Below are 12964 nucleotides of genomic sequence, written 5' to 3'. Positions count from 1 at the left end.
CATTTGAATATTTGGGCGTTTCAAAGCGATAGAGAGAATGGAAGCAGAATCAAATCGAAGTAGAAAATTGAGAGTGTTCCAATTCCTTGATATGTATTGCTTTGTAGATTGACTCTTTGGATGAGATCTCGGAAATGATGTCAATTTTGATTTTTGCAAATCATGACTTGAATCAAAATTTCTCAACGAAATTTCATCATTCTCTATTATGTGTGATGATGAGTAATATCTTGTTGTCATTTCCCACTTGCTATTAATTGTTGTTGCATTCAATAAAAATTGAACGTATGTCTGTTGTACGTAACTTCCAGCTCGTGTTCTCATCATTCCGACACAACGGCTGGAGTGGAATGCAGTGTTCAATTTGTTCATTTTTATTTTGTGAGGTACAGGGAATTTATGAATGCGTGCGGAAAGTTCAGAGGCTTGGGAATATATATTTTACAAAGATAAATGTTATTATTATTGGTGCAGATAGAATCGAGCCAAATTCCTCAAAGCTCTGCTTCATCTTGCAAAGCATCAAACAAAATACGAGCATCGGAGGTTTTTCCTGAAACCAAAGTAAAGTTCAAAACAAATCCATCATTTTCCAATGCACTCATTGTCATGTCCATGATGACTTGCTTTTCTCCAATTACGGTATCATTTTGCTCTCCTTGCTTAATTACAGGGAATGTACATCCAAATCTTACAGTTGATTCTGAAGCTTTCTCGAACTGAATATGCAAAACTTTAAAAACACGAGTGACTTCAGCTAAAATTTCGCTTTGACTTTTTCTACTATGAAGGCCATATTGTGATGGAGTTTGTTTCTTTTTTGAGGAATCGTCTTTCTGATTTGTCTTTTTCTTTCTCCAAAACGCAAACCATTTAATACCAGTTTGTTCCTTTTCTCCAGATGGCTCATTAACAGGTTCTTGTTCGATATCTTCACCGTTTGCTTCTTGCAATCTTTTTCTCAGTTCTGCTGCCTTATCTACAGGTACTGTGAGAGGATTACATGGACCAACACTACAACAATATAAAATTAGGTTATTAAAAAGCACAGATAAATTGCATACCTATATTTTGAGGTGTTAAAAACGTTTGTTTGTGCGGTTCCCAACTCACGTTTGTATTGTAAAATAAGGTTGTACAATACAGTTTCCAGATTTTTCCTATTTTTGTTAGATTAATATTTAGATACCGGATCTCAATAAACAACAACTTACTCTGGTGCCATAAGTGCCTCCTTCAAAGCTTGTTCTGTCAAGCCCGTCTTTTCAAGTGTAGATTGAAAAACTTCAGGGTCAATAGAATTTTCATCCAATTGAACCATATACTCCTCCTCCTTCTTTGGAATAGAGTCTACATCTTGGTCCGTTGGCTCAATATTTTCACAAATATTAGTTGTCTCTTGAATATGGTTTTCTGCAGTAGCTTCAGATGAAGAAGCCCCAATATTTTCCAATTTGTGCTGAAGAAGTTTTTCTTGAATAGCATCTTGTTGAGAGATTTCTTCACTTGATGAAGTGTGATGAAGAGTTTGTTCTACAAGACTCATCTTCTTTTCCATTTTTCTCCACCAAGGGTGGTTTTTAATTCCTTTGATCGTAATTCTCTCAGAAGGATTTAATTTCAACATTTTAGAAATTAAGTCACGAACGTCCTCATCTAAAAATTGTGGAATTTCATATTTTCCTTCCTTGACCTTGGCCAAAAGAACATGCAAAGTCTCATCATCAAAAGGTAATCTTCCTGTGAGAAGAGCATAAAGGATAACACCCATACTCCAAATATCGGCCTCCATACCGTTATATTTTAATCCTTTTACTATTTCAGGAGATGCGCTATTTGAAATGCTCAATGACAAATGAATCAATGATTTCAGTTACTTACTAATGAGGAGAACCACAGGAGGTCTCTAACAATTTGCCCTCTTCCATGAGTGATGCCATACCAACTGTCCATCATGTAATAATTAATCAACGTAAATATTTTCAGGGATTTCAAACTTACAATCGGCGATCTTGATGTTCTTGTATCTGTCCAATAACAAGTTCTCGGGTTTCAAGTCTCTGTGACAGATCAATTGTTTATGACAATATTCAACTCCAAGAATAATCTGTTTAAAGAAATGGAAGGCCTCCTCTATGGTAAGTCTTCCTCTTTCTACAATATAATCAAACAATTCTCCTCCCTCCACGTATTCAATAATCAAGAATAAATACTTTTTTGTTTGTAACACATCGTACAGTCTGATGATATGCTTATGACGAATCATTTTCATTACAGCTATTTCTCTTTCCACCTTCTTCTTCAGATGAGGTTTGTGCGTTAGAATTTTCTTGTTGATAATTTTGATCGCGACTTTATCACCCGTATCCTTGTGGATAGCCAACTTTACTTTTCCTGTTGATCCTTCTCCGAGAGTTTTCTTCAAAATAAAAGGTCCAATCTTTTCTTGTGTTCCACTGTTGGCCTCTTCATCATGAATTGAATCAGCAAGGAAGTCGTCGTTGTTTGGGTAACTCATTTTTTTAAAGGGATACTTCAGAGGCTTGTGATGACGAGTTGTTCTATGCAAAACCATGAGAGATCACAATCAATCAATGGCGAGAGATTTCATCAAACGGTCGTTCGAATCTCAAACTGGCCTTTTGAAAAAGGGATTTCATACTACAACTTCTCAGTTTCTACCAAAGCATTTGGCTAGCCAATCTTTTCATTGTAAAGTGGGTTGACCAAAATTTTTAAAAAAATTTCGTTGAAAAAAAATAGCCACAAATCCACACTGTAAGTTTTATTATGCTTCTCGCATTTGCGAAGGTATTCATCCATAAATGTTCAGAAAATGGTCATCAAGACTGACGTTTGTTTGTTCTCTGGTTACAAGATCTACCCAGGTCACGGAGTTAGATATGTTCCTTGTACCAACGTTCAAAGTACTAGACCTGTCTTCACTTTCGTCTCAAAGAAGTCTCTTCATCTTTTCTTGATTAGAAGAAATCCAAGAGAAATCAGATGGACTCAACTTTACAGAAGACAACACAAGAAGGGAAGCGTTGAACAACTCAAGAAGAACAAGAAGAGAAGAGTTGCCAGAGTTGAAAGAGGTATTGCAGGTGCTTCTCTTGAATTCATCAAGGCTCAAAAGAATCAAACTCAACAACAAAGAGAAAAGATCAGAGCTTCAACAAAGGAGGCTCAAAAGAAGCAAAACAAGACTGAGCAATCCGGAAGAAAGGAACAACAAAAGGCCCAGAAGCAAATGATGAAGGCTCAAATGCGAAGCAAGAACGTTAAGGCTCCAACTGCCACTTCCAAGTAAATCATAATAAAAAGACTTTTGATAATAATCACGCGAAACGAGAATTACTATTTATTTTCTCAAATTTTCGATGGCTCAACTTGTAAGAAATGCTCACTTTATTCATCGATATGAGGGTTGTTCTCGAAATATTCTCTTGCGTTGCTAAGGTTGCACATTATTTTAGCTCCTTGTACTACATCCATATCGGCTTCTCTTCTTGCTAGTTTCACTTTGTCACACTTTTCTAAAACTGGTTTTTGCTTTTCTTGTTGGAAAGTGATTGAGATTTCCAAGTCCTCAGACACAGCCGATTGAACTAAGGTCTTCAAGCGACACGTAAGTCTGTTACGAATGCCATTGATATGAGAAAATCCTCCAACTACAATAATATTTGAAAGTAACAGGTTTCTCACTTTGTAGTTTTCTAACGTACAAACATTGATCATAAATTCCTCAATGTGAGGAATAATTTGACTGAAATACCATTCGCCTAATCGTACTCTGACAGGGCCATCAATGTACTGATTTTCGTTTCCAAAATCGTAGACGAGATTATGGGCTGGAACACTCGAAACAAACTTTTTAAATTCAGAAGGATTGTCACACTCAGACTGAAGCGGTAAGATTGCCGATTTCAAGAAATCCTTTGCAAAGTCGTCATAATATCTAGGTTTTCGTAAATTCTGCATTTCTTGCTTGATATCTGGAGTGAATATGACTTCCTTATCTCGTTGAGCATGATTGTCCACAACCAATGAACATCTCACTCCTGCTGGCCCTAAATCAATGATCAAGCATGTTGGAGCTTGATAATACAACGATAAACAGACTGAACAGTCAATCATTGCAATTGCTGGAATGCTTGTGGAGCAAAGCTATTGATCAACAATTGTTCCATTGGTCAACATCCCAAAATTTTTGAAACTCACAAGGATCATATACTTACCAAATGTTCTTTCAGTTCATTCTTTTCTTCCTCAGTCCAAGAGGGAGGAACACAAATCATTAAAGGATGATCTTCATATGAAACGCTTAAATCTTCATCATAAATTTGATTGATGAGATATGTAAAATTTTCAATAGATTCAATGCTTCCATCTGGCCTGAAAAGAGGTTTCTCTTTGCCAAGACGTCTCATTTTCACCTTATCTCCAAAAATCAAATCATCATAACCATATCCAATAAATGAAAAGTGTCCATAAGATGGCACTAAACATAAACTTCTACTCGCAAAGAAGCTATTTTCATTTGCTAGGCCATATCGATAATAATAAGTTCCAGGAGCAAGTATAACTGGGCAGAAGAAGGATTCCATGTTAGAGCGTGTTATAAAGGCGTGATACCAATCTTTTTCATCACTAATGCTTAAGCTCTGTAATTTTGAAATTAATTGGTTCTCTGTACAAACACATAGCTCAATTGTCTCAGTAGTAACGGAGTTGTGTCCATAAAAATTTGAATAAGTATTAGAAGGTCGTGTTGTGATTGCATGGTCTTGAGTTGGCCAGTTATTTTCGTACAGCTTCTTCCATAGTAATTCATTTCTTGCATATGAGTTGATTGTTGAGTTGATGTGAAGAATGGTTTGACAAATTTCATAAGGGCGCAAGAAGCTAAATATCAATGCGAATATTTCTTCAGGAAGACATTTCTCAAGGCTACTCAATTTTTTTGGCTTTGATTTGATAGAATGTGAGAATTCTACTTGAAGCTCATGGCCTATTAAATATTTTTCTGTTGATTCTTTGATTTTACCTTGTTTTTCTAATTCATCGCTTTCATCAATTAACTTCTTAACTTTCAAAAACTCTTTTGAGGTTTTGAAATTATCTCTATAAATATTAGTTGAATCTACTCTTCTAAAGATTAATTCTGTTCTTAACACGTATTTACTTCCATTTAGAACGGTATTACCTTCATGATATAAATCATGGTTAAATATTGCTGCAGTTCCACGTTTTGGTGCAATACAGCCAAGTGTTCTAAAGCTCATGACATTATTGGATCCATTCATTGAGACCTTTTTAAGCAGATTAGTGCCATATTTTGTATCATCTAGATAAATCAATACAGTGAAAATACTTTTCTCATTGTCGTTTCTGATAAATTGAGCATCCTTTTGTGAGAAAAAACAAAATGTGAAACGATTCATGTCATGAACGATCAACTCCTGCTTACCATGTGAGGTTTGAAAAAAGTTCCTTCTGAGTATTTGTTAAATCTAAGACATTCATTGATACCAATAGGTTTCCATTTCCCCTTATTATCAAATCCATATGGTTTCACTCCTTCATAATCAGATAACTGCATAAAAGGGCTGAATTGTTCATGACGAGTATAACTTTGTTGAATGGTACGTATCAGAAAAGTAACCTACACAATTCTTGCCCACAACAAATTTGCAAGCTTCTTGCTAATCACCAACACTCTCTGACTATTTCTATATTCTTTTAAATATTCTTGATCAATATCTTGATATCCAAGTTGTTCTGTCGCTTGTATTAATTGCTCACATTCATCGGTTGAAAGAATAGCGTCAATACAAAAACATCTATCATAATTTTCAACTTCTTTAAGAAGCTTTGGATCGCTTGGAAGAGTGTTTAATTGATCACCGAAATTATTAACAATTTCTTTAGGTTTCTCAGCGAGTAAATGTACAGTACGAATTGGGCTAGCAGGTACCATGGTATTCGGAATTAAAAGATCTCTTCTTCTAATCATCAGAGCTGAATTTGGGGTTGGCTCATTTTGCTTGCTATCATCAAGAGAAGCACGACAAAGGATGGGGCAATGATTCGCTTCAGGCTCCGAGTCCCAGTCATACAAGTTCATGTGCGAAGGTACTCGTTCATGTCTCTGCATTTTTTTAAAAGCAAGGAGCTGTATGTTGAATTTTTGGAAGGTGCTGTTGTGTGTACAAGTAAATATGAACCTTTATGAAGCTTTAAAAATTGTTGAAATAGAAAGGATCTTTGAAAACCATTAAACGATCTTGTTGACCGTTGTCAGTAAAAGTTTGTTGTCAGCAGGAGTATCTAAAAAAATGCACCAACCCTCAATCTCATCAACGCAAGTTCTTCCATCGTCGTCTTCTGAAATAACAGAAGCACCCACCTACCTCACCCAGCACCCCCAAAAAGAGAATGCCAGTGTGAGTACGACCATTAGTACTGATACAAACAATATCTCTTCATCGGATCACGCATCAAATTTATTCGGAGCTGAAAGTAATGGAGGGGGTGCTTGTTGTGGGAATAATGAATTGGATTCTTTCAATGGATTGTGTTTGGAATGCAATCATCAAGAATCAGATTCATCATCGTCCACTCACAATTACAGCAGTAATGATATTACGGACGGTAACAGCATCATGAACAACAGCCAACATAACATCTGTGTTCATGAAAGTGGCTGCTTTTCTGATCATGATGAAAAGAAACAACAACAACGAACGCATCACGACAATGATAACATAGTCGTTCATTCTTCTCAACATCAGCCTTCCTTGCAACTTCTCACGGTAAATTCTTCTTCATTCCATCAGAGAAGAGAGAGCAATGGCTCTTCTCCGACGACTCCACCAACAAACGCATTGCACAGTAACAACAATAACGGAGGAAATTTTGAACTGACTCTTCCTCCTTTAAATGTATCAACAATTTCTTCTGCAGATAAGTCATTAGCAACGCCAACTACTTTAAATGATGACGGCGTTGCAATGAATGATGACACTCCTTCTCCCACCACTGCCAATGTTCGCCACAATGTACTACAAAAGATTTCCAAATGGACTGAATTAGACAACTACGGAACACCTTTAGAACCTACTCACATTATTCCTTTAAAAACGCCCATTAAAACCAAATTTCTGGAATCAGCTAAAAAGTGGCGACCTTTTACATCTGAAGACTTTTTGTTCGGCAATTTGAAAAAGTTAGTATTTGAAATTATTCATGACATTATTCTAACCATCATCCAATGGCTCGGTACAAAACAGAGGATACGCTGTTGCTGGCATTGTAGATTTATCAAATCATGACTGTATTTATGATGTAGATAATGTTTGTGTGCCAAAATATCCAGACACTTTTTGGGCCGAATTGAACAAGATTTCCTTTGGAAGTGAAGCAAAAAAAGATACATTTTTGCGATTCATTGTCACGGCTAAACACGCAAGAAAACTCTCCATTTATGAGAGTTTCTCCGAGGAAATGAAACGCCTTGTTGATAATACGGAAACTGAGCCATTGCACTATATCAAAGTGAGACTTGTGGCTAAGGAAATTCCGGGTATTGAACAACAAACGGACTTCAATCGAGTGATAAATAATTTCTTTGAGGAGTTTCCATCGCACTACATTGGAGTGCACTGCTCGTATGGATTCAATAGAACAGGTTTTATTTGTTGTGCTTATCTCATTAGTGAAAAGCATCTTTCAATTGATGAAGCTCTTCACGTTTTTGCCAAAAGTAAGCCACCAGGTATCAAGCATCATTGGTTTCTGAAAGCATTGAGGTTACGGTACGACCCAACACATGCACCATTGATAGAAGAAGAAATGAACAACTCGACGGAAGAGTTTTCAATGTAAATAATAAACCATTCGCCAAAGCGATTCAGAGTTGCATTTAGAAAGTATATTTCTTCTTTATCATCAAGTGTACGGATAGCTACTATTATGAGAAGAATCGTTCAATGTTTGAATCGATGAGAGAGGAGGAAGTGTCAAACTTGAATTGTTGTTATCGGATACATGTTGATACTGATATCCCTGCGTATTAGATTCATCTAAATTCGATGATTTCATGTGTTGAAGATCGTTGCTTGTGTTCGAATATTCTGTTGATGATAATGGTACATTAATTAAAGGGTACGTGTTGGTAATGGTGGTTGTTGATTCACAGGAGATGAGAGAAGAGCTTGATGGTTCAACTTTGTTGTTAGAAGGATTTGATTCGTTGATCTTGTTTCTGTCAACAGCTGCTGCTGCCAACAAAAGTCCTGATAATTGAACTTGATCCTGCTTTTGTTTTTGTGAAGAATTCATTAGAGGTGGTGTATGGAAAATGTTCTTTGTTGCTTGACAATGGCAATTTGCCATGGTTGCTGCTAAGTTGTTGTTATATCTGAGAGAAACAGGAGCCATGATGTTGATGTTGCCCCTATTACTTCGTTTTGTATACTTTTCCCACGATGCTGTTGAATTATAGTCGTTCTTCTTTCGTGATTGAAGAGGAGAAAAACATCTTCTTGTTGTCGGGGTGGCTGTAATAGGCTTCGATGGCTGCTCATCATCGTCATCATCTTCATCATCCATTTGTTTTCTCTTCTTGCTGGTGTTTGTGTTCGTCGATGACGGAATGCCTGCTCCTTTTTTCTCTAATTCTCTATCGACCTTCCTGATTTGTTCTATTATTTTCTTCATCCTCTTGCTTACGTTTGAATACATGATTTGAAATTGTTTTGTTAGTTGATCTAATTCTTCCATTGTCCAATCGGTATTGTTATCACAACCTCGTAGCATAATACCAGGAAGATTCTCAACTTCAAAATTCGTGGATACAATATCTAGTACTTGATATCCATCCGTTTAGTACCATGATGAACGCTGAATATCACTTACTTGATTGACTCAGCATAACGCTCTTTGCATTTGCGTCGTTATTTGTTGTATTTGATTCAGTATGAGGACTTGATTCTTCGTCATCACCGCTAACCATCATTGCTCCATCATCATTCTGATTGGGCATTGGTTCTTCTTCGGATGTGTTTGGGATAATCTCTGACGGAGCCATCTTTTCTTATTTTTTTGATGATTGAGTTTTTGGGCTTTAGCTCCGTGGCATAGAAAGAAAAGGCCGCCATTGTATGATCGATACAAATATTCGAGTTTGTAAAAAACTTTCGAATTCTTGGTTATCATTTGATAAATTTGCTGCTTGTGGATTAAGCAGAATGACTTTGGACCAATAATTATTAGTGTGGTCAATTATAATGGAACTGTTTGATTCATGGTAGTATTTTTTCAATAGTTGCATTTCATTCACTGAAACAATATTGAAATATCTCAAACGCTCGCTCCGTTGCTGTTGGAAAGCGGAACCAATGCATTTCAAAATTTCCGTCCCAAGACTTCTCACACTTGAATCTAACTGTCTGAAACTCATCAATGAGTAAAACAGGCCATGATCATCACATACACATATTTTTGTTAAATGGTCAGGATAGAAGTGATTTATCTGCTCTGTTTTCTGGAGAATGTCTAAACTTGAAAAATGGAAGGCGAGAACATTTTCTATTTTTTTTGAGGTTACAAAGGTTCTTGGTGATTGGTCGCTGCTGGTTTATACAGCAAAGACAATCAATGAAATGACGGAGTGAATATTGGGATTGAAACTTTGGGGTAACCGTCGCGATGTGTTGTATTGCCAAAAAATTGAAATTCATCTTGTGTTCAAATACATGTAAAAAAATTGGTGGCGATACAAGCTATGGGTTCTTTAATCGCTCTTGATACTTGGAATATCAAAGTATCTATTTAAATAATTCAAATATTTGTTTTCAAATTTTTGACTAGGCCATCAAATCGAATCAGTTATTTCTTCTAAAATAAAAAATGAGGAATGAAACGAATAACAGGAAATGCCATTCTAAAACTGCTGGCAGCAGCACAACGACTTGGAAAATTTCCCATATTGTTGGATTTTTATGTGTATTGATGATAACTTTGCTAATGATCAATGATAACGTGTTATGTATTTATACAAGTAAAGCATTTACAATCCTCCCGGAACTGAATCTAATGTGATTGACTTGGAAAGCTCGGGATTTGGATTTTTAAATGGAGGAACAATGAAGGTGAATATAACCACAAAATCCGTACGTTATTTAGTATATTAACACGTTTCGGAAAATATTTATCGTTACCAACTGTGTCAATAGTCTGCCGATTCTTCCAATCTTGTATTTGTCATGATTCCGTTCAGTTTTTGGTTTGTGCTCAACTCGGCAAAATGGGATACTGATGCAATTTATACACAGTATTTATGTGATGTGCCTTCTTCATTGGTATGTTATACTTGTGACCACAATACCGTGTGACTCGAACGTAAAATAATAGAGAATTCCAGTTACATCACAAAATAGCGATGCCATTCTATCGTCACCCAGCATAATTGGAAATGTTGGCAATTTAGAAACGACAGATCAGACGTTCTCCATCTCGAAATCTATTGAAATTGACTCGAGTACACATTATTCATTTTTACTGCTAAAATGTGATCCTTACACTCCAAAGACAGATATTAATGTCAAAGTTGATTTACAGTTGATTAATCCAAATGGACAACATTTGAGCACACAAAAACATCCTTATATTTTACTTTTCTTTGTTCTGATGGTCGCTCATGGTGGATTACTAATTTATTTATTATTTTTCTTTTTGAAAAACAGGAGACATATTTACCGTCTTCAAATACTTATTGCCATTGGACTTGTGTTACAGATCATCAGCTATTCCTCTGTATTTACATATTTTGAGTATATGAACGTTATTGGGCAAATATCGGATGCATTGGATATTACTCTCTCGGTCATTGGAGTATTTGGAGAAACATCATTCCTATTAATATTATTTTTATTATCACTAGGATATTCAATTACAGACGAAGGAATGAATCCTAAAGTCAGATTATTATTTTCTGTCTGTTTTGTAGGATATTTGGGATCAAGATTACTTTATGCATTCTGCAATGGATCTTCTATTTGCTATATTTTCTTCCTCTCGTTCAAATTGCTCAAATTTGTCATAACTTTCGGAGCTATTATTGCAATGAATCAAACTATTGACAAGCTTAGGATTCAATCAGCAGAACAGCAATTTAGTAATGATAATCAAAGCGAAGTGTTCATCAAAATGAAGAAGTATAAGTAAGTGCTTTTTAGGAATTATGAAATAGGGGTTTAACACTGCAATAGAGCTTTTCGTTGGGCATTTCTGCTTTATCTAATTGGACCTGTAATTTCTCTGTTCATACAATATACTGTGATCACGTGGGTCAATTATTGGGTTTTGACGATGGTCGAAGAAGCCTTGGTGTTTTATATCAATTGTTTCATTGTCAAAAACTTTTATCCACAGCCTTTCAATGTACCGAGAGCACATCAGGACTAATAAATGAATAACATAACGATTCATTGTGGTAGTCATAACCAATGACCTATCTTTGTTCGGAGGAATAGCTGGCAAGCTTGCTACGTATTAGAGATGTAAGCATATCATAAACCTCTGCTCTATCACATGTCGACAGCAAGTGATGAATGTGATTCATGAAATTTTCTTTTGCATTCCTCAATGCGTTCATGTAATTTTCCAAGCTCTGCTCGACAGAGTCATAAATTTGTAAAAGCGACTCAACATCAAACATGCAATCTTGTTGATGTGAGAGCGTTACTTGATCATACTGCGTATGAAGCGTTGCCACAATGCGAAGAGGCTCTTGGTTCTCTAGTAGAACTTTCTCAAATGTGTACAAAAACACTCCATTTAAATAAATATTCACTCTTTCGCTAGGCATGTCCACCAGAATTCCAATTTTGTCTCCAGAGCCTTAATCCAATAACTGAAAATCCACACTAAAATCCAAAAAATTACAACTTACCGTAAGATGGAAATCCAGCATGTTGAACGTAATTGGCCTGAGTGCGTGTACAAAAGTGTCTCATGTAGCCATTGGAGCTATATCCAAAGTTTTGTGCATTAAAGCCTACAAATTTTCTCTTCGAGAGAAGAAAATCTTTTTGAGCCAATCCTATTCCAATATTCCAAGTCGAGCTTTTTTTGTCGATGGTGACTTCAAAAAACTTGACAGTGTTACTTGTGATTGGATAGCTTGAAGCACAACTAACATTTTTCAAATCGTCCATCATTAATGCAGTATATTTTCTTGTGCTTGTTGTGATATTATATTTAGTGTCTTGCACTATGTCTAAAGCTTCAGTTGGTCCGGTACAAAGAAGTAATTTGTTTGTAATGTCTTCATGGTAATTGGGAGAGTTTTCCCACTCGCATTCATTATCAGAAAATATTGACAAAAATCTCATCCATTTGTGTTTTCTTTTGTTCAACTCCAAAACTAAATTCTTACAATGCAAATTTGAGAGCCATTCTTGCTTCTTAGTCACATGCCTCCAAAGAATTCCATTTCTATCTTCATCAATTTGTTGGCATAATTTTTTACTCAATAATCTTGCCAGTGTAATATTTCTTAAATCTAAAAATCGTAGAATGTACATGATGATATCATATGGAATTAATTGGCGGCACATATAAATTTCAATATCATGAGAAGGACTATCAAATTTGGCAGCTAAATCAGAAATGTATTCTTCAGGTGTTGGTGTTGAAGTTACGTCGTCTTGAATCACCAATGTTCGTTGATGAGCAACATTTAATTCAAGTAATTGATCGTCCATCATCATTTGTGTATCAGCTGGTTGTTGCTGATGATCCGATAGAGAGGCTCGATCGGAATGGCCATTTTCTCTATGAGTATCATCATTCCCATTTACTTTAGGATGAGTTTCATAGGGATGATATCTTTTTTCAGTTGATGCTTGTAATGTTGATTGTGGTTTCTCTTTCATTCATTGAGAAAAAAGAAATC

At 35.9% G+C, this 12964-nt stretch overlaps 7 protein-coding genes across 7 annotated transcripts; 3 read left to right on the top strand and 4 right to left on the bottom strand.

Annotated features, from left to right (window-relative positions):
* Positions 1-494: 494 nt before the first annotated feature.
* Positions 495-2518, bottom strand: C9374_001251 (uncharacterized protein; the record flags this gene model as incomplete). The annotated part of the gene is made up of 5 exons (XM_044688282.1): positions 495-1014; positions 1065-1160; positions 1215-1832; positions 1882-1945; positions 2002-2518. The coding sequence occupies 5 exons, from the start codon at positions 2516-2518 to the stop codon at positions 495-497; spliced, it is 1815 nt and encodes a 604-aa protein (XP_044551649.1).
* A 76-nt stretch (positions 2519-2594) lies between these two features.
* On the top strand, positions 2595-3313 carry C9374_001250 (uncharacterized protein; the record flags this gene model as incomplete). Its single annotated transcript, XM_044688271.1, has 3 exons — positions 2595-2717; positions 2764-2778; positions 2834-3313. The coding sequence occupies 3 exons, from the start codon at positions 2595-2597 to the stop codon at positions 3311-3313; spliced, it is 618 nt and encodes a 205-aa protein (XP_044551648.1).
* A 98-nt stretch (positions 3314-3411) lies between these two features.
* C9374_001249 (uncharacterized protein) lies at positions 3412-6160 on the bottom strand (the record flags this gene model as incomplete). Its single annotated transcript, XM_044688259.1, has 4 exons — positions 3412-4170; positions 4242-5411; positions 5474-5612; positions 5673-6160. 4 exons carry the CDS (start codon positions 6158-6160, stop codon positions 3412-3414), a joined length of 2556 nt encoding a protein of 851 aa, XP_044551647.1.
* A 181-nt stretch (positions 6161-6341) lies between these two features.
* Positions 6342-7890, top strand: C9374_001248 (uncharacterized protein; the record flags this gene model as incomplete). The annotated part of the gene is made up of 2 exons (XM_044688248.1): positions 6342-7231; positions 7296-7890. The coding sequence occupies 2 exons, from the start codon at positions 6342-6344 to the stop codon at positions 7888-7890; spliced, it is 1485 nt and encodes a 494-aa protein (XP_044551646.1).
* A 63-nt stretch (positions 7891-7953) lies between these two features.
* Positions 7954-9094, bottom strand: C9374_001247 (uncharacterized protein; the record flags this gene model as incomplete). The annotated part of the gene is made up of 2 exons (XM_044688237.1): positions 7954-8873; positions 8923-9094. 2 exons carry the CDS (start codon positions 9092-9094, stop codon positions 7954-7956), a joined length of 1092 nt encoding a protein of 363 aa, XP_044551645.1.
* Positions 9095-10151: 1057 nt separating this feature from the next.
* C9374_001246 (uncharacterized protein) lies at positions 10152-11472 on the top strand (the record flags this gene model as incomplete). Its single annotated transcript, XM_044688226.1, has 4 exons — positions 10152-10178; positions 10242-10367; positions 10420-11228; positions 11277-11472. 4 exons carry the CDS (start codon positions 10152-10154, stop codon positions 11470-11472), a joined length of 1158 nt encoding a protein of 385 aa, XP_044551644.1.
* Positions 11473-11518: 46 nt separating this feature from the next.
* On the bottom strand, positions 11519-12944 carry C9374_001245 (uncharacterized protein; the record flags this gene model as incomplete). Its single annotated transcript, XM_044688215.1, has 2 exons — positions 11519-11907; positions 11960-12944. 2 exons carry the CDS (start codon positions 12942-12944, stop codon positions 11519-11521), a joined length of 1374 nt encoding a protein of 457 aa, XP_044551643.1.
* Between the last annotated feature and the right edge of the window lie 20 nt (positions 12945-12964).

This window comes from Naegleria lovaniensis, assembly GCF_003324165.1.
Source record: "Naegleria lovaniensis strain ATCC 30569 chromosome Unknown tig012, whole genome shotgun sequence".
NCBI lineage: Eukaryota > Heterolobosea > Eutetramitea > Acrasida > Naegleriidae > Naegleria > Naegleria lovaniensis.
This window is presented reverse-complemented; position numbering and strand designations above follow the sequence as displayed.